Source organism: Tamandua tetradactyla, chromosome 23 (assembly GCF_023851605.1).
Source record: "Tamandua tetradactyla isolate mTamTet1 chromosome 23, mTamTet1.pri, whole genome shotgun sequence".
NCBI classification, from domain to species: domain Eukaryota; kingdom Metazoa; phylum Chordata; class Mammalia; order Pilosa; family Myrmecophagidae; genus Tamandua; species Tamandua tetradactyla.
In genome coordinates this window covers 32,805,537-32,830,770 of record NC_135349.1, presented here as the reverse complement: position 1 = coordinate 32,830,770, position 25,234 = coordinate 32,805,537, and the positions used below count along the sequence as shown (strand labels likewise).

At 41.4% G+C, this 25,234-nt stretch overlaps 1 protein-coding gene across 1 annotated transcript in view; it reads left to right on the top strand.

Annotated features, from left to right (window-relative positions):
- The first annotated feature begins 12,111 nt into the window (after positions 1–12,111).
- The window catches only part of CACNG3 (calcium voltage-gated channel auxiliary subunit gamma 3), a 95,839-nt gene continuing 82,716 nt past the window's right edge, over positions 12,112–25,234 (top strand). The window contains exon 1 of the mRNA XM_077140257.1: positions 12,112–12,322. Coding sequence (XP_076996372.1) covers positions 12,112–12,322 — 211 coding nt within the window. The remainder of the gene's footprint in view (positions 12,323–25,234) is intronic.

Genomic DNA, 25,234 nt, shown 5'->3' with positions numbered 1-25,234 from the left:
AATTAATAACTCACAATATTATCATATAGTTGTATATTCATCACCATGATCATTTCTTAGAACATTTGCATCAATTCAGAAAAAGATATAAAATGAAAAAAGAAAAAAACTCATACATACCATACTCCTTACCCTTCCCTCTCATTGACTGCTAGGATTTACATCTACCGAATACATTTTAGCCTGTTTCCCCTATTTTTTCCTATACCCTTTACCTCTCCCTTTCATTGATCACTAGCATTTCAATCTACTACATTTATTTTAACATTTGCTCCCACTATTATTTATTTATTTTTAATCCATATGTTTTACTCATCTGTCCATACTGTAGATAAAAGGAGCATCAGGCACAAGGTTTTCACAATCACACAGTCACATTATGAATTGTATATTATTATACAGTCATCTTCAAGAAACATGGCTACTGGAACACAGCTCTACATTTTCAGGCACTTCAACCTCTCCAATATACTTTATCTAAAAAGGTGATATCTATACAATGCTTAAAAATAACCTCCCAGGATAACCTCTCAACTGTGAAATCTCTCAGCCATTGACATTTTATTTTATCTCATTTCTCTCCTCCCCCTTTTGGCAGAGAAGGTTTTCTCAATCCCTTGATGCTGACTCTCATTCTAGGATTTCCGTCCCACATTGCCAGAAAGGTCCACACCCCTGGGAGTCATGTCCCACGTAGAGAGGGGGAGGGCAGTGAGTTTGCTTTTTGTGTTGGCTGAGAGAGAGGCCACATTTGAGCAACAAAAGAGGTCCTCTTGGGGGTGACTCTTGTGCCTAACTTTAAGTAGGCATAGACTATACTCTGCGGGGATAAGTTTCATATGAACAAACTGCAAGATTGAAGGCTCAGCCTATTGCTTTGGTTGTCCCCACTGCTTGTGAGAATATCAGGAATTCTCCATATGGGGAAGTTGAATTTTCCCCCTTTCTCACCATTCCCCCAAGGGAACTTTGCAAATACTTTTTTATTCACTGTTCAAATCACTCTGAGATTTATCAAGGCATTACTCTGGACAAACCTACAAAATCTCATGCCCTACTCAAGGTTCCATGTACTTATGGTGTTCAATTAATCTGTCCATATAAGTTATTTTAGAAAATGCACTAGTCAAAATATACATTTTGTACCAAATAAACATTTTTTGCTATACTCTCACCCATAAGTTAAAGTTTTAAAATACGAATTACCATCTATTTTCAACACCCTGCAATAGTGACATTCCTTTGTTCTTCCTCATGCAAAAACATTTTTTAATTTGTACATTTAGTCCTTATCATTGTATACTCTAGACGTTCCTAGATTATACCATCACAATCTTTATCATCTATCTTTCCTTCTGAATTTATTTGCGCCCGCAGCCCTCCTCCCTCTATCATTCTCACATTCAGCTTCATTCAGTGTGCTAACATTATTGTATTACAGTTAGGTAGTATTGTGCTATCCATTTCTGAATTTTTACTATCAGTCTTGTTGTAAAATCTGCATCCCTTCAGCTCCAACTACCTGATATCTACCCTATTTCTATCTTCTGATGGTCTCTGTTCTTAACTGAAGTTCTCCAAGTTCATTCACTAATGTTACTTCATGTCATTGAGACCATACAGTATTTGTCTTTTTGTTTCTGGCTAATCTTACTCAGCATAATGTCCTCAAGGTCCATCCATGTTCTTAAATATTTCATAACTTTATTCTGTCTTACAGCTGCATAGTATTCCATCGTATGTATAAACCACAGCTTGTTTAGCCACTCATCTGTTGACGGACATTTTGGCTTTTTCCATCTCTTCTCAATTGTAAATAATGCTCTGGTAAGTCAATAACTGTTGTATTTGGGTAATGGACACAAGAGCATTCATTACACCTTTCTCTTTCCTTTAATACATATTTGAAATTTGTCATAATGAAAAGATTTTTAAAGTTCAATTCAGTCGAAATCAAAACTTCAACCTCACATTCAATTCAAAACCTTTCCCTCCCCCAGTCCAAGCCTAATCATGACTGGTGGGAAAGGGAGAAAGCTGGGATGTCCTTGTTTGCTTCCCCTGCTTCCCCTCCTGTTGCTGGCCCCTCTGGAGCTGAGGCAAAGAGGGGTGATGGAGGGCAAGGGGCAACAACCTTTTTAGTTAGGTAGGGCCTTTGGTTGTTCTCATTCGGATGCAGACAGCTCAATACTGTTCTCTGGTAGGCATGACCCCGTGAGGATATTTTACTTAACATCTGCTTGGTCCTTTGTTCATCTTTGCACCAAGGAACCCTGCTTGGGATTAGGTGCTGCTTTCTTGATGCCCTCTCTCTTCACGCTGTGATGGAGGGCTGATCCAGCCAGCTTTTTGCCTTCATAGCTTTTCAAGTGACAACCGGGTACCAGTTGCTATGTCCGTGTGTTCTCGCATGCCCTGTGCACCAGACAGACTTGTCTGTTTCTCAAGGACCCCCTCTCTGGTCCAGCACTTTGCTTTAAGCACTAGCTCAGAGTCTCCACGGGTCTGCAAGTGCAGGACAGGGAGTGAGGTGTCAGTTTCACCTCTTGTGCATCCCTAATCCTTTCAAGGAGTTGATTGGACCACTTCTCAGTGGGCTTGTTGGGAAGAGTCACCTTTTCCTCCCCAAAGGGACAAGATAAGAAAAGCCAAAAATACCCTCTCTGAGTCCCATGACACATTGTTCCCCTCACTTTGTTGAACTTCAACCTTCCGTCTGTATAGTCTAGATGAAATAATCAGAGTGAGGACTGCAAGACCTGTTTGGCCATCTCTTAACAAACCCCAGGGGGTCATTTGGCAGCTCTTTGGTGCTGTTTGTAGGAATATTTCATGCTTATTGGTTTAGCTTTGGGGCTTTGGCCAACATTCCAAGCCAACAGAAGAGGCCCCAAACCACATCCTGTTTCCCTGATTTTAGGAAGTTTTCCAAAGTGGTTTTAAGCCTTTTCATTGTCTGTTGAAGTGTTTATGTCATCTCTCAATAAAGTCACCTTTTGAAACTCTAAATATCACTTGGGTCATTTTGTTTTCCTAGTGCACAAGTCTCAAGGAAAGTGATTAACCATGTAATCGTCAGCCATTAATTATTCTGAAGATGGCAGATTAAAACAAATCTCATTAAAAGAGCTGGCTTCTTTGACATCAATGTTTTATTTATAGCTGCAGCTGACATGTACTGAGTGGCTACTATATGCCAAGCACAGTGTTAAGCACTTATATGTATTATCATATGTAATCCTCATTATAATCTATTAAGAGATGGGTGCTATTTCTATCTTTATTTTATTTATGAGGCAAGAGTAAAACAGAAGAGTCAAATATTTTTTCAAGGCCACACAGCAAGTGATGAAATTAGAACTCGAACCCAAATTCGCTGACTCTGAACCCCATACTCTACAATACTTTCTGCCATGCACCAAGGGCAGTGTTTTGTGCTTGTATATATATATATACATACATATATGTATATAAGCTTTTCTCCCCAAACTGTTTTGGACTATAGGTGAAGAAAGACTTATTTTCTAGTTCTTTTGGTTAAGTGTGTCAGGACAACTTTTGGGGATCTCTAGCCAGTAGGGGTAACTGTGAGTTTAGTTCTTTAGCCAGGTCTTCTAGAGAAGCCCATGCCTGCAAACCTATACCTCAACGTGGAATGTGGGAAGGAAAGCAAATGCCCACAGAGAACTTGGGGCCAAAGGAACCTACCATTTTCTTGCATTCTTCTGAGTCTCCGCTATAATTTCTATCCCATGGAGCAGAGCCAAGGCGCTAATTACCAGCCTCACGCTAAAATATGGTTCTGATCATGCGACTTCCTGCTTAAAATCTTTGCACAATGTTCCCCATAGCCCTTGGGAGAAAGTCATATTCCTTAATAATCCTAGTCCAAGACACCAATATCTGTAGCTGGATTTAATGCAACAGCCTCCTGGTTCATCTTCTGGCCATCACTCTCGTCCCTGTAAAGTCCATTACCACTCAGTTGCTAGAGTGTTACTCCCCTGCAATGGTTTCACATTGTTAAAGAATACTATCCAAGCTCTCCACCCTGGCCATTTAGGTCTGCATATTCTGGCTCCAGCACACCTCTCTGACCTCATTCCCTGTGATTTTTCCTCTTGTTCACAGGGTTCTCACTACACTATCCCTTCTGTTCTTCTGAAATGCTGCATTCCCTCCTGCATCAGGGCTTTTCCACCCAATGTGCCTTCTGCTGGGGATACTTTCCCTAGAACCTCTTATTAGGCTACTCCTCATCCATTATGTACTTTTCTCAACTCAAAAGTCATTTCTTCAGAGAACCCCCTCCCTGGCCATGCAACCTAAAGCAGGCCTTCTGCTGACAACATACTCAATGACAGGTCCCATTACACAATTTTACTTTCTTCACAGAACTTATCATTACCTACATTATTTTGATATTATGGGTTAAATTGTGTTTCCGAAAGATACGCTTTAATCTTAATCCCCATTCCTGTTAATGTGACCTTATTTGGAAACTAGGTCTTTGAAGATATGATTAATTAAGATGAGGCCAAACTGGATTAGGGTGAGACCTAATCCAATAGGACTACTGTCCTTATAAGAAGAGGAGAAGAGATGCAGACAGACAAGACGGCCATGGGAAGACAGAGACAGAGGTTCAGGTGCTGCGGCTGCAAACCAAGGAAGGCTAAGACAGCCAAGGACTTGGGCGGGCCACGGTGGCTCAGCAGGCAAAAATGCTCACCTGCCATGCCAGAGGACCCAGGTTCGATTCCCGGCGCCTGCCCATGTAAAAAAAAAAAAAAAGAAAGCCAAGGACTGTGGGCAAACCACCAGAAGCTGGAAGAGTCAACGAAGGATTCTCCTCCACAGGTTTTAGAGACCACGTGGCCCTACCAACCTTGATTTCAGACTTCTAGCCTCCACAACTGTTCTAGTTTGCTAGCTGCTGGAATGCACATACCAGGAACAGAATGGCTTTTCAAAATGGGGGAATTTAATGAGTTGCTGGTTTACCGTTCTAAGGTCAAGAAAATGTCCCAATTAAAACAAGTCTATAGACATGTCCAATCAAAGGCATCCAGGGAAAGATGCCTTGGTTCAAGAAGGCCGATGAAGTTCAGGGTTTCTCTCTCATCTGGAAAGGCACATGGTGAACACAGTCAGCTTCTCTCTCGGCTGGAAGGGCACACGGTGAATACGGCATCATCTGCTAGCTTGCTCTCCTGGCTTCTGGTTTCATGAACTCCCCGGGAGGCGTTTTCCTTCTTCATATCCAAAGATTGCTGGCTCATAGACTCTCTGCTTTGTGTGCTGCAGGATTCTCTGCTCTCTCTGAATGTCTCTCTCCAAAATGTTTCCTCTTTTATAGGACTTCAGAAACTAATCAAGACCCACCCAAATGGGTGGAGACATGTTGTCCCTTAATCTAGTTTAACAATCACTCTTGGCTAAATTACATCAACCAGGGAGATGATATCATTACAGTTTCAAATATACAGTATTGAATAGGGATTATTCTACCTTTATGAAATGGGATTTATATTAAAACATGACTTTTCTTAGGGGGCATACTTCCTTTCAAACCAGCACAACAACTGTGAGACAATAAGTTTATTTTGTTTTAAACTACCCAGTCTGTGGTACTTTGCTATGGCAGCCCTAAAAAATGAAGGTAGTAGGCTATGTATTTATTGGCTACAATGTAAGCTTCTTAGAGGCAGGGAATCTGTTAAGCTCACTGCTGTCTTCTCAGTACCTAGAATGAGTGGTACCTGGTAAATAAGTGGGTCTTGATAAATATTTGATTGCTCTAACATGGCTAAAAGGCCCAGTTTGAGCTGACATCTGCATATCTATATTGCACAGTGAACACCTGTTATTTTTTTTACTTCCTACCATTTCTTCATCCTTCTTCTGGCAACAGTATCTTAGATTTCCTCTAGGGAATCTTCACCTTAACCCACTCTCAGTCTACCTGGCTTAAGGTAAGGTGGACGTTCCTCCATGTGTGTCCAAAGGTGAAAAATCAGTGAATTCCATTTCCTGGCCACCATGACAGGTTCAGGTAGGTATGAACCAAATGGGTCAGTGAGAAACTAGCTCCAAGACATTTATCGTAACCATTGGTGGAGAGATGTTCTTTTCCTGCTGGAGTTGCTCAGCTGGTAGTATGCAATGTAAACCAGGATCTCTTGGCACTTGAGAAGAAGGCCAGTCAGAGAATAGAGCCAATGCAGAAGGCAGGGCCAAGATGTAGAGAAGCCAAGGTTTGAGGCCCTGGGTACAGCTAAGCCTAAGGATATTTACCTTTGGAATTTTGAGTTACATGCACTGACTGATTACTTTTAGTCATTTTAAACAGTTGCTGTCAACTGTGTCCAGAAGATTCATGACTGTTAGGAATTGAACACGTACCCAACAAAAGAAACGTTCAAGTCTTAATCTGCATTCCGATGGGGGTGAACGTATTTGTGAATAGTATCTTTGAAAATATTAAGATGGGTCAGGGCGTGGATTCATTCATGAATAGGATCTTCGAAGAACCTACTTGTGTGGCCAGCTGAGGGAGGGTGGGCTTTCATCCGTATTACTGGGAGCCTTATAAAGAGAAGACAGAAATCAGAGAAAGCTGTAGGAGGAGACCAGGACAACAGAGAACTGCCATCACAAGAGTACAACCAACTCCAGGAGAAAGCGAAATAAATGCTTTTACGAAAGGGATACCTCAGGGAAGAGCATTCAAGGCACAGCAAATAAATGGGTGAATCACAGTTGACCCCTGGCATTTCTGCACTAATGAAGCAGGAGGGGGCTGGGTGAGATGGCCAGGGGCATGTAGCTTACAGTTTTCATTTATTTTTTAATTCAGTTTGACGTGTATCAGAATATACATGCACAAGATTTTAAATACTCAAATAGTGTAGAAGAGACTGTAATGAGAAGCAGCTGTCCTTGTCCCACCCAGTCCTTCTCCTCAAGGGTAACCACAGCCATCCATTTCAGACTTAGTTTAGCTCACTTCATCCCAATCTTTCCCCTTCAAATATAGTTATAGAATATTTTTAGTTCCTCTGTTGGTTATCTTTGAAACTTCTAATAGCATAATTGAACCCCTGGTTCTTCTTCTATTAACCATAGAAACTAGCCCTTGCTATGCTCTTTGTAATATCAGGATATTGCACCCTGATATGGTACGGTAACATACCTCCCTCCTTCTACAACCATCTAACTGATTCACTTTTCTAGACAATAGGACCGTGCAAGAGAAAGTCTATGGGGTTTCACAGACTGAAAGAAGGTTAGTAAGGCTGAAGTTTAAATAATGATGAAAGGATGTGTTTAATCACCATATTAAGTTTTTCATGCTTTTTCTATAGACTGAATCTGAAAGTAGAATACAAATAAACAGAGCATAAGGAGAACATCAAGGGGGAATTTTAAAATGGCAGGGACTTCACTATTCAGTCCATGTGTGTTTGATTTTTATCATCTCCTTGACTTTTACCAATGTGGGCACATCTACCTCAGAAGGATTTTTCTCTTTTAGCACATGCCCCATCCTTCTTCATTGGAAGAAGAGCACAGACAAAAGATGGGACTGGCTCTGTATCACTTACCCCTGGCCCAGTACTTCTTCTAGCAGAGCGCTTCCGTATCTTCTGAGCCCCTAAGGTTAGCTTGTCTTATCTTCATGACAACCTTTTTCTGCTGAACCAATGGGCATCGTGTTCAGAATGGCTCCGAAGGTGGATCAGGAGGCGTCTTATGAAGAACCATAGGAAGTCCTCCTTCTCTGGGAACTGTTCTCCTTTCCCCAACTCGCAAGAACTCGTCCTGATGGCCAGGTGTCTACTACATGACCCTGCCTCCCTGACCACAGCTGATTGGGCCAGGAGACAGCACATGACACAAGTGAGGCCAAAAAGATTTTTTTCTCCAGTAATTTTTAAATTTGGTAGTAAAACTGCCCAAATTGACCCACGTGGGTTTCTTGAATATAGATGACATAAAAATTCAAATCCTAGCTTCTATCTTGAGGACCTGAGTAGAAAAGACAAGACAAATTTTAAATTAAAAATATAAAAGGAGGCAAAGGTAAAAAAATGTGGTGATTCTCAAGACTCTTGATAGCTTTTCTATCTTGATTCTAGTTCCTTGCTGAGGCCTGATTGTATCTTTGCCCTTAGGTTCCTTATAACACTCTCCCATCCTTATGCCAAATTCCCTCTTTTCTCAAGCTGGTCCTAGTGAGTTTCTGCTGTTTACAGCCAAAATATACTAATAAATTATCACCTACTATATAATGGGCTCCTTGGAGAGAGAAACCACGTCTCTGTATCTTCCAAAGTGCTGAGCAGAATGCCTTGCAGATAACAGGTGCCCAGGAAGCATGTATCGAATTGAATCAGCTGTCAGCATGCCTCCTTCAATGACTCAACCATGTTCAAGGGGCTCCGAAACCTTTTGAGGTGGGGGTAACTTGGGTGAATGGCAGGATGGACATGAAAAGCACAAGTAGAGACACCAAACCAGCTACACCACTAAAAGCCTAGTGGCGGGAAAAGAGCCTTAATAAGAGAATCAAACATCATTCAAGCTATGTAAATAACTCCCAGTCTCCTGCCAGTTGAGTAGGATCAGAGAGGGTCCTCAACAAACACAGGGGGAAACAGTTTGGCTCTATCAGTGAAAGAAGAGGATGCTTTGACTCTTTTGGGTTCCTGACGAATCTGGTGAAAGAGCCCTCTGGTGGTGAGAAGGAGCAATTATACCTAGGCTGAGAAGCACACTCCATGCACTGTGTACGCAAACCTACACATTCGATTGAATGAAAGGATGAGGTCACCCCCTAGTAAGTGGGGAGGCATCATCAACAACGAACTGACGACTTCCCTTCCTCCTCACTCCCACTCCAGTCAGGTGTTCTGACATGCTCCAAATGCAGGTTCAAGACTTCCCACACCCTGTAATCAGCACTGGCCCTGGGCAGAATTACAAAGGGCAATCCTGCCTCACCAGACCGCCTGGCACCACACTCAGTAGAAAGCTCCGTTCTTGAAATGGGTGCCCCTTCTTCCTCTTCAGCTTGATCGTCCACATCTGACCCATGATTGTCACACTCATCTGCCTGAGCTCTTGGCCCTTTCCCTCTGTTCTACCTAGATACCTGTTTCCTTTTGCTGGACCTCCAGCACACCACACTCTGAGGATCTGGGCTTCTATTATAGAAATGAGGGGTAGAGATGGAGCTGTTTTTGTTTTGCCCTGTGTCTGTTAAATGGAATGACTGGGGCATACTGTCCCTAAGTCCAAAGTCCCCCGAGCTTCCATCAGCATTGTCCTGCTTTGAGGAAAGTCCTTTCTCACCCCCGCTGGAGTAAGAGAAGAGTTAACCAGACTCTGCAACAGCTAGTTTGGTCATTATTTCATATTATTTAAGTTTCTGAGAATAGAAAAGGGATGTTTCACTAATTTAATAAAACCTCCCAGGAGAGACCAATTTCATCTCCATGTTACTTGAGACTTTTTCCTAAAATTTAGTATTTTAAAATCAAGGCAAGAAATTTTATTGAAAGGCAAATGTTCCTTTTAGGAAAAAAAAAAAACCACTGAGTAATTTGTTGAAGATCTGGTGCATCTTCCCCATTATCTCCTGCCATTCTTCTTTGGTATGACTAGCTGGGGTCCTGGGCCAAAATTTATTGTTCCTTTTTGGCGATTTGTTAAATTTTCAGAATTTCTACTTCCTTCCCACAAATCAGCTTTTGTGAATCATGACGCATTCATATGCAGCTAAATTCATATAAGTGCACACACCTACATATTCAAACCTACACTATACCCACATACATGCATGCATGCCCACACATGTACAAAGCTATACGTTTGTAGTGAACACATTCACACGACCCACAAAAGTACATGCTGGTATTTAAATATGTTCACATATCTGCTTTACTTTTGCAACAAATTCACAGGAATTCAGAACTCATAACCAAATTGAACATAACACAGGTATACATTCGAACACACGCACATCATAACTATATTCAAACCACTACATGCACTTATATTTATATCTAACACCAAGAACCAGCCTTTAAGTGACCTTAACACCAAAATAAAAGTAGCAACGTCACTGAGAAGTTATTAGTTGCATTTGAAAACTCTTCATTATGTCGCTGATACTCAGACTGATAGCCAGAGATAGCACCAGGGCAATGTGTGCCAGAGATTATTTCCCATTACATTTCTAGCCCAGTTAAGTAACATACAAACTCTACAATTGCTTGTGAGCATATCTAAGGGACTGCACACACAGTCTATGCAACCTCAATCCCAAACACTCAATCTGTGCACATCAGGCCACAGGGAAAAGAAAATAATAAGGGCAATTATGTGATCTGTTCTTAGTCAACTCAGTGTGTGCCCACAAATAAACCCGAATACACAGAAATAAAAAGCTAGTTAAATGCCAATTCTTTGCAACATTGGCTATTTTCAAGGGAGTGGCTCATTAGCTTTCAGGTGAGAAATGTCATTTGCACTTTGGACTAACGAGGAAAACAAACTTAACTACCCCTGCCTCGTGGTCTGATTTGGATGTTAACAAATTAACAACCCAGGGACCTTTGGAAAGGATTTGACATTTTCAGTGACACCCTCACCTTTAATCCACCAGACCCGCAAATTTAGGAGTGTTAGAATATTTAAGAGGTGCTTTGCAAGACCATAATCTCACACTCACTGCTCGAAGTCCCTGAAATGTGTAAAATAGAGTCTATATACATCTGCCTCTTTTAGGAATATATGGTCAAATGTACATGAGCAGTTCCGGGTCTGATCTGAGCAGTTGTCTCCCGTGTACAGAGAAAGGAGGGTAGACATATTGGTTTGTTTTCTGGGGAACCAAATTGAGATAGACTATACACAGATGTGTCTGTACTGCACTTTTTGCACGCCCAAGTGAGCCACAGAACCGTCTCTCGGGGCCGCGGTTCCCTTTAAGAAGATTCGGTCTTTCGGGTCTTCTCTCCCCAGTGGGCTTGAAGGCGCCCGCGGCAAAAGGCAAACTTGCCTGGCTCAGTGGAGGGGAAAAAACGCCGCGTTGGGTGGGAGCCTAGAGAGCGCCAGAGTGCGCTGCGGGCTTCTTTCCCCTTCCCCTTTCCTTAACCCTTCCCGGAGCGGAGGGACAGGGTCGTGCTGAAATGCCAAGGAGCCGGGGTGCTGACTACCCTGGGCTCCCGAAACTTTGCGCGGAGCGTGGGCTTGACTGGGCAGAGCCGAACCGGCTGGCTGGCCTGGGAAGAGACGGGGGTGAAGGGGGAAGACTGTCCCTTTAGCACCCCAGGTCTCCAGCTTGGGCGCTAAAAGGCGGGGGTGTGCAGCAGCAGACGAGGAGCTGTCCCTTCAGCACCACGGACCTCAACGCCTGGGCGTTGGGAAGGTGGAGGCGGGGCAACAGGCGAGAACGGTCCCTTCAGCACCGCAGACCTTTGCCCTCCAATGAAACCGCCCGGCCCCCGCCCCAGGACTGTCTTTTCTCCAGTTTGAGCGGGGGTGTCGGGAGCAGGCGGAGAGCTTTCCTGGGAGGCTGGGGAAGCAGTGAACACTCTTCTCAGCGACTCGCCTCCCAGCAGTGCTATTTTTTGCCATCCGCCCTCACTCCCAGCACACGCGCTCGCACACACAGGCACGCACGCACACACACACAGACCTCTCTGGATTTCTTTGCTTTGAGTCTCCCGGGGCTGTGAGGAGCCAGGCGCATCTCAAACCGAGCTGGCAGCTCCCAGCTCCGGAGCCATGTCCTGCACGGACCCTCATCTTTACCAAGCTCGTGAGGAATGAAAGGAACCCAGGGAGCCTCAGAAGGCAGCAGTGATGTGGACCAAACCCCTGGAGCCTGCACCCTTCCGAGGGCCATAGGCGACCCGGGGAACTGGAGAGAGCTCCAGACAGGAAATCCCAGCTTTCCCAAAGTCCCTGTGGATGCCGACAAAAGGAGACCCGAATTGTTGGAAGAGCCTGCCCTAGGTTACCCAGCTGCAGAGTGATTTTCCCCTCTGGTACTGAACCTCCCCCTCCAACCCCCAGCCGTCCAGAGTACCATGAAGAATTATGAGGATGTGTGACAGAGGTATCCAGATGTTGATCACCACTGTGGGAGCCTTCGCAGCTTTTAGTTTAATGACCATTGCAGTGGGCACGGACTACTGGTTATATTCCAGAGGTGTGTGCAGGACTAAATCTACAAGTGATAACGAAACCAGCAGGAAGAATGAAGAAGTAATGACCCATTCAGGGCTGTGGAGGACCTGCTGCCTAGAAGGTATTTACAATTCCTCTCAATGGCTCCAGTTTCTGATATTCTGGTGGGTGTTTGGGGTGATCGAGGTGATGATGGGGAAAGAGGAACAGTTCGAATTATTGCTGAGAATGCGCAGGTGTCCAGACTCTGTTCCCAGCAAGACTGATGCTGTGTGGGATGAAGGGGTTGGGTTTTGCTGATTGTTTCTGGAATGAGCTTCATAATATAAGATTTCTTGGCATTCTGTGTAGCTTCTGCAGTTGAGAAAAGTCTTCAAATACAAAATTCCTCGGTATATTGTGAATTGCTTTGATCTTTTGCTTGATATAGGATCTTTAGCTCCATTTAAATTGTATTTTAGTGGCAAGGGTGGAGTGGGGGAATTGGGGAAAGGGAGGGAAAGAGAGAAAGAAACTCCCTGAATTGGTCTGGCACCCTTTGAGCTATTTTCTTATTTCTCAACAAGGTCTAATCAGTTTCTTCTGAGTTTGGTCTACCTAGATATTTTCATGAACTTCCATTGACAACCAGTTCTTGTGAACCCTTCACACACACACAATTTTACGAAAACTTTCTTATTAAAACGTTTCAATATTTTGGATAAAAACAAAACTGAAGTCTTCATATTCAGTATCCACTTGTACATTTTCATAAATTATCTCCAAACCCAACAAATACATTGCCAAGATATTTCCATGAGATCAGTTCTCTCATAACCACAGGTTATTGGTTCTAAATTTTTTAAATTGGAGGATTATTTATAAATGATAATTAAGAAGACTGACCAATCTTACACTGTTAAGCTCTTGGGTGGCCTGTCCCCCTTTTAAACTTGCTTTCACCACACTGGTAGTCATGCTGACCATCACCGGGCAATGCCTGATGTCAATGGGAGTAAATGGAAAGATACAGAAGAAAATTAAGGCTCTCTGGAGCCTGGAAGCCTGAGAGAATCACTGAATTAGAGGGCCAATAGAGAGTTTTCTCAGGCTTCTGAGGAGTCTGAGGAGCTTGTTACGGTGATGGGCAAGTAAATCTGGGTTTCCTCTATGCTCCCCATCCCTGCTTGCCATTGGTTCTCCATTCCTGCATTCCCACTGGCTGGCATTTGTCAGAGCTTCTTGGGAACTTGCATTTATGTAAATTGCTTAGGAAATCATGCTATGACATCACTTGCTAGTGTAATATTGCATCATTCTCTGGCCTTCTTCCCATGTCCTGACACTGTGAACAACTTCTCTCCTGACTGAAGCACTACTACCATAGATTCTGTTTCCAATGCAAATTTGCAACTGGTGGGAAGCCCAGGCATGAAAAGGCTATTCAACTGCAACAAAGGCCACTGACTTGAAGTCAGAAGACCTGGATAATGCCCCATACTTTCTGTGTGACCTTGGCTATGACATTTACCATTTCCAGCCCTCCGTTTATTAATCTTGGTTTATCTTGGAACAGGTAGCCTTGAATTAGCACTATCCAATGCTCATACAGTATCTAGAAAATGGAGAGAAATTCTTTAGCAATTCTTTTTCCAAACTTTGACAAAAATATTAGCATATATGCTCATTTGTGATCAGGTATGGTGAAGTCATTCACGTCAGAGAATTTCCAGGATTCCCTTTCATAGATGGTCAACAAAGAATTAGCTTACCTTTTGCAAATCTTTGGTTTGCTTAATGTTTTGAGGTCTGCATGTTTCTAGGGATGGCATTTAAAAATCCCTGGGGTTCCCCTCAAGCCAAAATGGCACTGATGTTTGGCTTCCTCCATCATGCTCTATGGGAAAAAAAATCTATCAGAGCAATAGTAGAAACTAAAATCCTGAACCCTTGTCCAGAATTTCTCAAAAAATGCTTTCTTTTCCCTCCAACATTGTGCCTTACACCCACAATTTGAACAAAGATTGTAACCCCATCCAGTAATTCTCTGTCCTTAGTAGGAGAAGTGAAAATTGCATCAAGAAAGAATTGAAAAGAAGGAACTGAATGAATCTAAGATGTGTCCTAAGGCAGTTGAATCCTTTTGTGAAAATTGTTGCAGATTCCCTAAAATTTAGCCCAGCTATAATTGTTTTACAGTTTTTTAAGTACTAGATACAGTAAGACATACAAATATCAGTGTTCATGATGACTTTTTAGTTATGTATACACCCATAAAACCAACACCTAGATGAGCTTGGCTGAAATTTGAAGCAAAGATGTTTATGTCTTCCTGTACTGAATACATCAAGTGCTCAAGGAATTTGCTAGAGCCTCTGAGTTCTGCATGGGAAGACATGCATTAGGCAGCATCCATCCCAGGTATTTCCATCCTCTGCTGGAATGAAAGTTTACAGCTGTCTTGCATTCAACATCTTCTGTCTATCCCAGAGCCTCAATATCCTCATATTCTGGTCTCTTAAGACTTGAAGGGCAACTAGGGAGTCTTGTAGCTCGATTTTCTTAAGGATAAATTAGAAGAGTTAGTTCTACCATACTTTTTAAAAGCTGTGAGTGAATGTGGCTATTTTGTCCAAAAGAAGAGAACGCTCAGGAGGGACATGACAGCTGTCTGCAAATATCTGAAGGGCTGTCAGATGGAAGAGAGGCTTGAAATGTACTGTTTGACCTCAAGGGGGCAGAAAGAGGAACTAGGGGAAAATAGATTTTACCTTAATATAAATCACTATCCAATGTGGAATGGGAAGGTTTAGGAATGGTGAGTTTTCCCCCACCAAAGATATTTAAGTATAAGAAAATGACATCAATTGTTCCCAAACTTGTCTAATCATCAGAATCCATGAGGAGCTTTTTTTTTTTAAAATAGCTTCTCAGACTGCACACCTAGATTCCCTGCTTTCATAGGTCTGAAGTAAATCTCTGGAATCTGAAATTTTTAAAGGCCTCCCCTCCAAACAATTATAATGTCAAAACCAATATTCATTGAATATGGGTCTGGGAATCACATCATATGAGAGAAAGGTTGTTTCCAATTTTCATTTCTATAACCCACAAGAATGTCACTATATGTATCAATTACTGTGTGCTAGCACTGTTCTAATTATTTTGAAAAATTAACTTTTATCTTCACAGAGGGTCAACAATGTAGGTATTGTTATTATTCTTATTTTACAAGTGAGGAAACTGAGGCCTGGAGATGTTATATAAACTTATCCAAGGTCATACCTAAAAGCAACAGAGCTGGAATTTGAACCCAGGCAATCCATAACCTAGGCCATGCAGCCTCTCAGAGTATTTGTAGAGAACATTAATTCATGCTCGGTTAATAGTTTGCTATCAGTACAAATGTTAGCTCAAGAAATATCCAGACATATGGATTTTTCCATTCAGAAGGCCCAGATCTCAGAACAGTCAGCCTGCCTGTGAAGCATCTGCAGGGGTGCAGGAGCCACCAGACAAGCACAAACTCAGAGGCAGCAAAGGACACATTTTGAATGAAAAAAACAATCGACCTATGTAGAGACACCCACACTGGGAAACCAAAACGAATGCCTGACTCATTATCTGGAAAGCATGCAAAGCATTCACAAAGTAGTACCCCAACCTGCTGCGTGTTTTCAACAGCACCGTGTGAGTTTGCATGAGAACACGTTCAATATATGATTCTCTTATTAAGAAAACCTCTTGAAGTCCTAGATGCAATCAAAGCAGTGTATTTAGAAAATGGAAAGTCTACTGGACTACTAGCAAGCAACCCTGGGTGCTAATCACATTTCTGTCACTAACAGTTACTGAAGTATGCACGTTGCTTTCTTCTTCTGCACTCCAGTTTACCCAATTCTAAAATGAGAACTTTAAATAAGATTGCGGAGTAATAAATCCAAATGTCCAGACAGACCTGGCAGGTAATGTAAAGTGTAAAACAAGCACTTCACAGTTCTCATAACTGAATTCTATGGGGAGGGGGAGTAATTAGATTTAAGAAGATAAGAGATCACTGAAACTAGGTCCCAGTGTGGGAGCAATGAGGAGTGGTGGGGACTGCGGCAAACGGGGAGAGATAAGTCCCAGTCAAAGGACAACCACTACTTGGCTTGAGTTGATCTTTGCCCTGGGAAAATGTGCACCAAATGCGGTCCAATATTCCAAACAAAGGAAAGCCAAATGTCTGGATTTTTATATAAAATCCCCTGATTTTTGAGATATTGACAATTAATTCAACTTTTTAAAAACACTGTCAGCCAAACCAACCCCTTCCAACTGAATTTGGAAGATGCCAGTTTTGAGCCTTGGAAATGATCTAAAATGCCCTTTTAATCCAAATTTGATTCCTGAATTGCTCTTCACTAGTCACTTTTTCAATTCCTTAAAAAAATTACCTAACAACAGGTGGGTCACAGTGGCTCAGCAAGCAGAGTTCTCACCTGCCATGCCAGAGACCCGGGTTCAATTCCTGGTGCCTGCCCACGTAAAAAAAATTTTTAAATTACCTAATAAGCAAAGAAAGCTCACTTTGAATTTTAGGATGGGAAACAAAATTATGAAAAAGAGGTTCAACAAACTGCTATTCCTCCTACAGATGACACCAAACATCTGGCTGAAAAGCAGAACAAAATGATCCAGTCATTAGATGTTTCCCCTATATTTCCGAACCTCCAGATGGTTGACTTTTTCAGCCAGATGGGGTTCCAGCTTTATTTATGCATTCAGAAGCCTTTGAGGAAGCTGCAAGGATGTGATTGAGGACAAGGACCAGAGAAGGACATCACATGGGTTAAGCATTTCCTATGTGCCAGACTCTGTGGTGAGTGCTTTCACATAGGCTAACTCATGCTATTCATAGCTTACCTCCCTCCAGCAAAATAAAAGTCTGTGAGGACAGGGATTCTTGTCTGTCTAGGGCAGTGCTATATCCCTAGAACTTAGTAACAGCACCAAGTAGTCACTTCTGCTCCTCCAGTCCTAGTATTAATGCTGGATCTTCCCTTAGATGTGGGTACAGAATGTGCCAGATTTCTCTCTTGCTGTTTTTGCTAACTCTTGACCTTCTTGTTCCTTTCCCTGCACTCTTTCTTCTCTCCTTTAAGAACCAGGAGGGGGATAAGAGACAGAGAGAGAGGTGGGATGGAGTCTAAAGGCAAAACGAAGTTGAGTGACCCGAACTTGGTAGCACACCTGTGTTTGTGGGGCTGACCAGGATTGAGGGTAGAAGTCAAGATGTGAGCATGTGGGTTATTCAGCTAGAACAGGGTCACATAACCGCACTAGTTGTTAAAATGTTACAATACTTCCTTACCTGCCAGTACCTAACATCTGGCGCCAGTCCCCCAACAACCCTCTACCCCCATCTCTGCTCCTTTAGCCCTTCCTGGGACCTCCCAGACATCCTTACGATCTGTCAAATGAAGGATTAAGACCTGGTGCATCAAGGGCCACCCCGAGGCAGCCCTATGGCAGCATCCAGTCCGATTAGCTGGTCTCATGTCCTACTGGTTGTTAAATATTTTGAATCTTACTCCTAGATGTGTCATCATGGGCAGAAAGGACCTAGTCCTCTTTTTGCTATCTCAAGCCCAGGTCTTTACCTTCTGAGTCTAGGCTTCTACCCATTATAGGAAATAGAATCTTTGAAAATACTACTGTTTGTTTCATCACTGGAAATTTTATCTTCTTAATTAGAATAGAGGCAAGTGACCCAGATCCCCAGGTTGGGTGTCTATTGTGGTTACTAGTGTGTGTCAGGAAAAAAGTAAAACAAGGAAACCGGACAAAAAAAGATGACTGTTTCCTTTTAATGTACAGCAATGTCTAACAAGCTTACCTGAAGGTGCTCTGTTCTCTGGGGGAATGTGACCTTGTTTGACTTAGCTTTAATAATTGATTTGACCTAATTGCTGTTTAATTAGATGTTAAACTTGCAAAAAATTGGGAAGATGCAAGTGAATTTTTTGTTCAATAGAAGGGCAAATGGTTTCTGTTCAGTAGCGGAGAGGACCCTAAATGTTGTGGATTTATTGCCATCTAAGAAAGTAATTCATTTTGTATCTAATTGAGCAATTTTATTTCAGAATTTTTTTCACTGAAAAAAATATATAATAGTTTCCTTTGAACCAGCTTTGTCATTTTGCTAACTCCCTCACTGATGAGTTAAATAAGGCTTGGCTCCAACTCGCTATATATTAATAAGGCTTTTAACTATTTGAAAATTACACTTTGACAGCAGAAGTACCCCCCAATGAAACCAATGTTTCAGAGATTAAAGAAAAGCTTGGAAAACTCCCAGGTTGTTTTCTTGCCCCTTTCTACCCCTCTACCCATGACCATGACCTTGCCAGAGCCCACTATCTTTTTAATAGAGGCCCTGGGAGCAAATGGATCTTTAATAATTTATGAGAGATCACAGAGAATATTGGATGACATCAGGGGTTTGGGAGTCAGGTAGACATGGATTCTTACCTGGATCCTACCATTTCCTGGCTGTGAGAACTTGGAAGGTGCTTGACCTCTGAGCCTTAGTTTCCTCACCTGTAAAAAGGGAGACAAATATAGCAAACACATTCAACTATTTCTGTTTCAATTTTCCTGGCAATTCATCCATTCCTTCATGCCTCTAAATAATATGTTGGCCATTAGTTCTTGACTTATTAATTCTACAAATTAGCCATTGACTTCCTGCTAAGATAAATTATAACTACTCCTTCTTGAGCCACTAATCCCCTTAACCCATTCTTCCCAATGTTTTTAGTTCCTATATTAGTTACCTGTGGCTCCAAGGAGAATCATTCAAAAAGACTTAAAGTGCCTGGGCAGAAGATAGGCTCCATCTCATTTCTGGGCTGAACACCTGCCTAAGCAACAAACTGCTCAACTTCTCATGTGCCTACCTCAGCGAGAGAGCTGGAGGGAAATAGCAAAGCTGAGAGATGGAATGGCTTTGGGGTAGCCTGTTTGGAATGGTGGTAGATAGCTGAGTTTGAATCGTTTTGTCAGTATCCCACCCAAGAGAGCAGCCCATTAGGTAAGAGGAAGCTAACCAGTGCTGCACGATGTTTGTGTGGCTGTGCCCTGCTCCAGGCTACCTGGCCTAGGGGTCTGTAGGGGCTTGAAAGGCGGCTCATGCTCCACTTACCAAATCATGCACTGTAGGAAGTACATCCATCCAAAGGAAGGAGGACCTTTAAAAATTTTTGCAAGATTCTGTATGAGTCAGCTGCAATCCCAGAACCAAGAAGTGGTGAGTTGCCAATGGTGTGAACCAAAGTGGGATGAAAAAAAGGCTGGGCTAAGGACTTATCTCCTGTGTCAGGGAAATATGCAGTAGGCCCTCCAAATAACCCATGCATGAGCCTTCCCAAGAAGGTCAACATGTAGATGCCACCACGCAAATAATCAGTGCTAGCTGAAGAAAAAGTAATCACAGACGAGTCACACAGTTAAGTGAAGTGACATTTTGCCTTTTCTTTCTCCATGCTCTCTGCCACAAGATATTGAATAATCCAGAGTCTAAATATGCGAGGAGAACAGATAGAGCTTTGAATCAGATATGCAATTGGGAGTTTTAAGCAGAACCGGAAGTTTTAACAACCAAAAGTAAGTGGAGAGTTATGAAATCTGCCCAAAATATCATTAAGGAAGTGAAGGATTCAATATAACATAGATGAACAGCAAAATAAAACTGCTGTATGTTGATACTAAGACTAGGTTGTGGCTCATCAATAAACAGGATATATGTCATCCACACTTTGTCTCTGTGATTCTAAAAATTGAAAACTCAATGATGTATATATATTACTGTAATGTGTAACTATATCTCAGGAATTGGCAAACCACAGCCCATGGGCCAAATCTGGCCCACTGCGTAGTTTCGTATGTCCCATGAGCTGAGGCTTTTTTTTTTTTTTAAGTAGTAGACTTTATTTTTTAGAGCAGCTTTAGTTTTACAGAAGATTGAACAGATGATTCAGAGAGTCCCCATAAATCCCCTTTCCCCTACTCACAACTTACCTTTTTATTGACATCTTGCTTTAGTACAGTACCTTTGTTACAACTGATGAAGCAATATTGACATACAATTATTAACTAAAGTCCATAGTTTACATTAGAGTTCACTCTTTGTGTTGTACAGTTCTGCGGGTTTTGACAAATGCGTAATGTCATCTACTCACTATTACAATATTATACAGTAGTGTTTTGTTGCCTAAAATCCCCTATTTTTTAACTTATCCATTTCTCCCCCTTCCCTCAACTCTTGGCAATTACTGACCTTTTTACTGTTTCTATAGTTTTGCCTTTTCCAGAATATCATCTAGTTGGACTCATACAATATGTTACCTTTTCAGGTTGGTCTCTTTCACTAAGAAATATGCATTTATGGTTCATCTGTGTCTTTCTTTGCGGTTAATAACTCAGTTTTTATCACTGAATAATACTCCATTGTAAGGATGTACCACAGTTTATTTATTCATTCACCTTTGGCATTTTGGTAGTATCCAGTTTTTGACAATTGTAAATACAGCTACTATAAACATTCATGTGCAAGTTTTTGGGTGGACATAAGTTTTCAACTCATTGGTTAAATACTTAGGTGAATGGTTGCTGGATCATATGGTAATACTATATTTACTGTTGTAAGAAACTGCCTATTTTCCAATACAGCTATATAATTTTGATTTCTATCAGCAATGAATGAGAGTTTCTGTTACTCCACATCCTCCTCAGCATTTGGTATTGTCATTTTTTTTAAGTCATTCTAATGGGGGTGTTGTGGTATCTCATTGTTTTAATTTGCAATTCCCTAATGACATATGATATTGACCATCTTTTCATATGCATATTTTCCATCTCTGGTGAGGTATCTGTCAGATCTTTTGCCCACTTTTTAATTAGATCATTCGTTTTCTTCTTGTTGAGTTTATAGAACTCTTTCTTTATTTTGGATACAAGTCCTTTATCAGCTATGTGTTTTTGGAAAATACTTTCTCTCAGTCTGTGGCTTATCTTTTCATTTTCTTAACAGTAGATTTTGCAGAACTTTAATTTTAATTTTTCTTTCATGGATCATGCTTTTGATGTTGTAGATAAAAACTCATTGCCAAACCCAAGGTCACATAGAATTTCTATGTTGCTTTCTAGAAATTTTATAGTCTTGCATTTTACATTTAAGTATATGATCCATTTTGAGTTAATTTTTGTGAAAAGTTGGTCAGTGTCTCAATTCTTTTTTTTTTGCTTGCAGATGTTCAACTGTTCCAGCACTATTTACTAAAATGACTATCCTTTTTCCATTAAATTGCATTTGCTCCTTTGTCAAAGATCAGTTCACTCTACTTATATGGGTCTATTTCTGGGCTCTCTATTCTGTTTCATTGATCTTTTGTCTATTCTTTCACCAATACCACACTGTCTTTATTGCTGTAACTTTATAGAGTCTTGAAATCAAGTAATGTCAATCCTCTGACTTTATCCTTTTTCAGTATTGTGTTGGCTATACTGGGTCTTTTGCTTTTCCATACCAACCTTAGAATCAGTTGGTTGATATCGCCAAAATAACTTGCTGGGATTTTTATTGGGATTGCATTGGCTGTATAGATCACGTTGGGAAGGAATGACATCTTAACAATATTGAGTTGGAGAGCTAGTTATGAAAATGGAATATCTCTCCATTTATTTAGATCTTCCTAAGACAGGTTTTTTTTTTTTCCCAATGGGCAGGCACTGGAAATCAAACCCAGGTCTCCAACACAGCAGGCTAGAATTCTGCTGCTGAGCCACCATCGTACTGCCCCCCCCAAGAAAGATTTTTATATTTTTTAATGGTTGAAAAAAATCAAAAGATGAATAATCTTTCATGATATGTAAAGTAATAAATTCAAATTTCAGAATCTATAAAAAATTATGAATTTTGTCAGCAAAAATTCATAGACATTTGTTTTCTTTCTTGTTATGTAATTACCTACATAGCATCTTTGATTTTGCTGCTTGGTCCACAAAGCCTAAAATGCTTACTGTATTTCTGTAAGAAAATATTTGCTGACTCTTGCTATATTGACATTTTATTTCTAGAAATACTGTTTTTCCAGGAGTATTGAATTGCTTTATTTCTTGCACTACCTGCTTTTTATCATAGACTCTTCATCTAACTATGCATTCTATTGAGCCCTCTTTTCTTTCCTCAAGATTCTTTCTCCAGGTAACTCTTTTACATGGGCAGGCACCAGGAATCGATCCCAGGTCCTCTGGTGTGGCAGGCAAGCATTCTTGCCTGCTGAGCCACCATGGCCCACCCTCTCCAGGTGACTCTTAACCCCTTCTTGAGACATGAAGAAGTTGAAATCCGTGAGATCTTACACTCTCTGCTGGGCTCCAGGGAAATGTAGACCCCATCTGGTAAACAGGGAACAGTATTTGTTAGGGCAGCGAAAGAAGAAAGCCTTGGAAATCAGTGTTCTTACTGGCAGTGAAAAGAAAGTGTGACTAGAGAGATATTTGAAGGTCCATAAGACCTGATTCATAAGACCTAAAATCATAAGACATGATTTTAATTAGACTGAGTAACAATGAAGGAGTTGAGGTCTAGAAGAGGCAGCTGATATTGGAAATCTAAATAGATGGACTCATCTATATTATTCTACAGATCCGGTTCAGTACGTTCATGAAAACCTTCATGTAAAAGTATTTTATGAGTGGGTACTTTTCTGGAGAGAGTTTCATACCCCCAAAATATTAAGAATCAATAATATAGAGCTTAGGACAGATGAGAAACCTGGAATGACAATTAGGATCATCCAAACACAGATAGTAACTGAAGAATTGAAAGCGCATAAGAAATGCCAAAGAAAAACTGATGAATGCAAAGAAGGGAAATGACAGAACCCTGAGTAGCGCTAACATTTATGGGGCAAGGGGAAGAAGAGACAGAGAAAATTCAGAGAAAAAAAAACAAACAAACCAGAGCTGAAGGAGGAGAAGGAGAATTCAGGATTCAGCTAATATTTTGAGGGTCTACTGAAGCTTGCTCTAAAATTATGCAGATGAGTGATAGCAAAGTCTAGTACTAGAAACTCCCCAGTCTAAGACAGCTTTCCATGATGCAGAAGACTCCCCAGTCTTCTACTTCCTGGTTTGGGCTGAGGGGGTCTACTCCCAGGGTTAAGTCTGCCTTTATTCCTGGGATCAGTAAGCAGCTGAGATGCTGATATGGAGCCTGGCTGCTGCTTCCATGAAACTGTATAAGGAGACAGTGAGCCATAAAAACCCTGGAAAGAGGTGCTAAGGAAATAGTAAAATAATAAATAGTTAACACTTAATGAACACCTACTGTGTGCCAAGCTTCAGCTATTGTACCAGCTTGAATACTCATTTCTGTGCCAGCACCAGAACATTCATTCTTTCATTTATTTAATAGACACCTACTATATGCCAGACACTGTTTTAAGTGAAGCACTTTACAAACATTGTTTAATCCTTGTGACTTCTCCAAGAGGTGAATGCTTCTAATAAGTCCATAATACAAATGAAGGAATGGAGACCCAGAGAGGTACATGGTTAGAAAGAGGCAGAGCTGGGATTCTAACCCAAACTCCAGAATCCATGATTATTACCCCTACTGTGTATCATCTTTCATTAGCTATAGCTCACACACTTGGCTAAGTGCTTAATGTCAACAGGCTCAACTAATTCTCATAATAGCCCTGTGTGCAGCTAGTAGCCCTATTTCACTAACAAGAAGTCTGAGGCTCAGAAAGGTGAAATAGCTTGTACAATATTTCTTCACCAAGTGGTGGCAGGGCTGAATCTTGAAACTGCACTAAAAGCCTCATCCTAACCACCACATTGTATTGCCTTTTCAGAATCTAGACCTGGTGGGGTGGATCTTCTTTGACCTGTGCATCCCCTATCAAAGAGGGCTTGGTGTCACCCATTGGCTTGGAACCGTTCAATGTTTGGGAATAAGGTGAAAAGAAAATAACCCCACCTTTGCAAAGTTTTATTCCAAATCCAGAAGGCAAGTTCAAAGGACAGAAATGGCAGTGCCAACAACCTTTAGACGTTGTAGTACTAAGCTGCAAAGAAATACCACTTCTGGAGACCTTATGTAAACTAAGACAAGAGGGCAATACCAGTCATTTGGGAGTGAGAGGAAAAAACATTTCATTCCCAATGAGTCTGACTAGAAACAGGTGAGCAAACTGTCAGAGATTCCAGCATTTCCTACATTGAATTGTTCGCAAACTTGGGAAAGCTGTTAGCTTCATGGTTGCCTCACTTCTTGATCAGTGAGCTTGGACACATGATTTATTTGACGTCTTTGAACTTCAGTCTTTGTGTCAGGCAGGAGTTGGAGGTCTCCCTCACTCTGATTTCTGACGTGGATAATTGTGTTATATAGGGGATCTGCAGCCTAATCCCCCTGTGGCGTCAGAGACGAAGACCATCTTCAAAAGCACCAGATACTTGCCACATGCAATAAACTCAGGACCCATCATCCTGGTTCTTACTGACCTTGAACTGGAGCAAAGCTAGATACAAAATTGGCAGCTGAGATGAGACTGAGATGGGTTAGGCTTCACACTGTCAGTCCATACCTTTTAACCTGCATGTTGTAAGAAATATCATAAAATACCTTGCTGCCATCCAATTTCTCTTTATCCACCACAATTCTCAAAATCACCATCTAGAACCCTTTGGACAAAAGCCTTGCACATAATAGGAGCTCAATAAATATATACTGAGTTTGTGGCTAGAAGGAGGGCAATTCAGTTACCTTGAACTTCTCCTATGAGCCCATGCTAAGCCCTAGCGATCACTAATCTGCTGTTAAATGCTTGCAAACCACACTCAGTAATATATTCTGGAACTCGGGCTGCAGTTGTTTGTAATACAGCAACTTGTAGTTTAAGGGAATCTACTTTCTAGTCTTGAAAATCTCAACATTATTTTTCCATCTGTATTTTCCAATTTTTTTTCATCCAGAATAGTTCAATTATCTGATTTT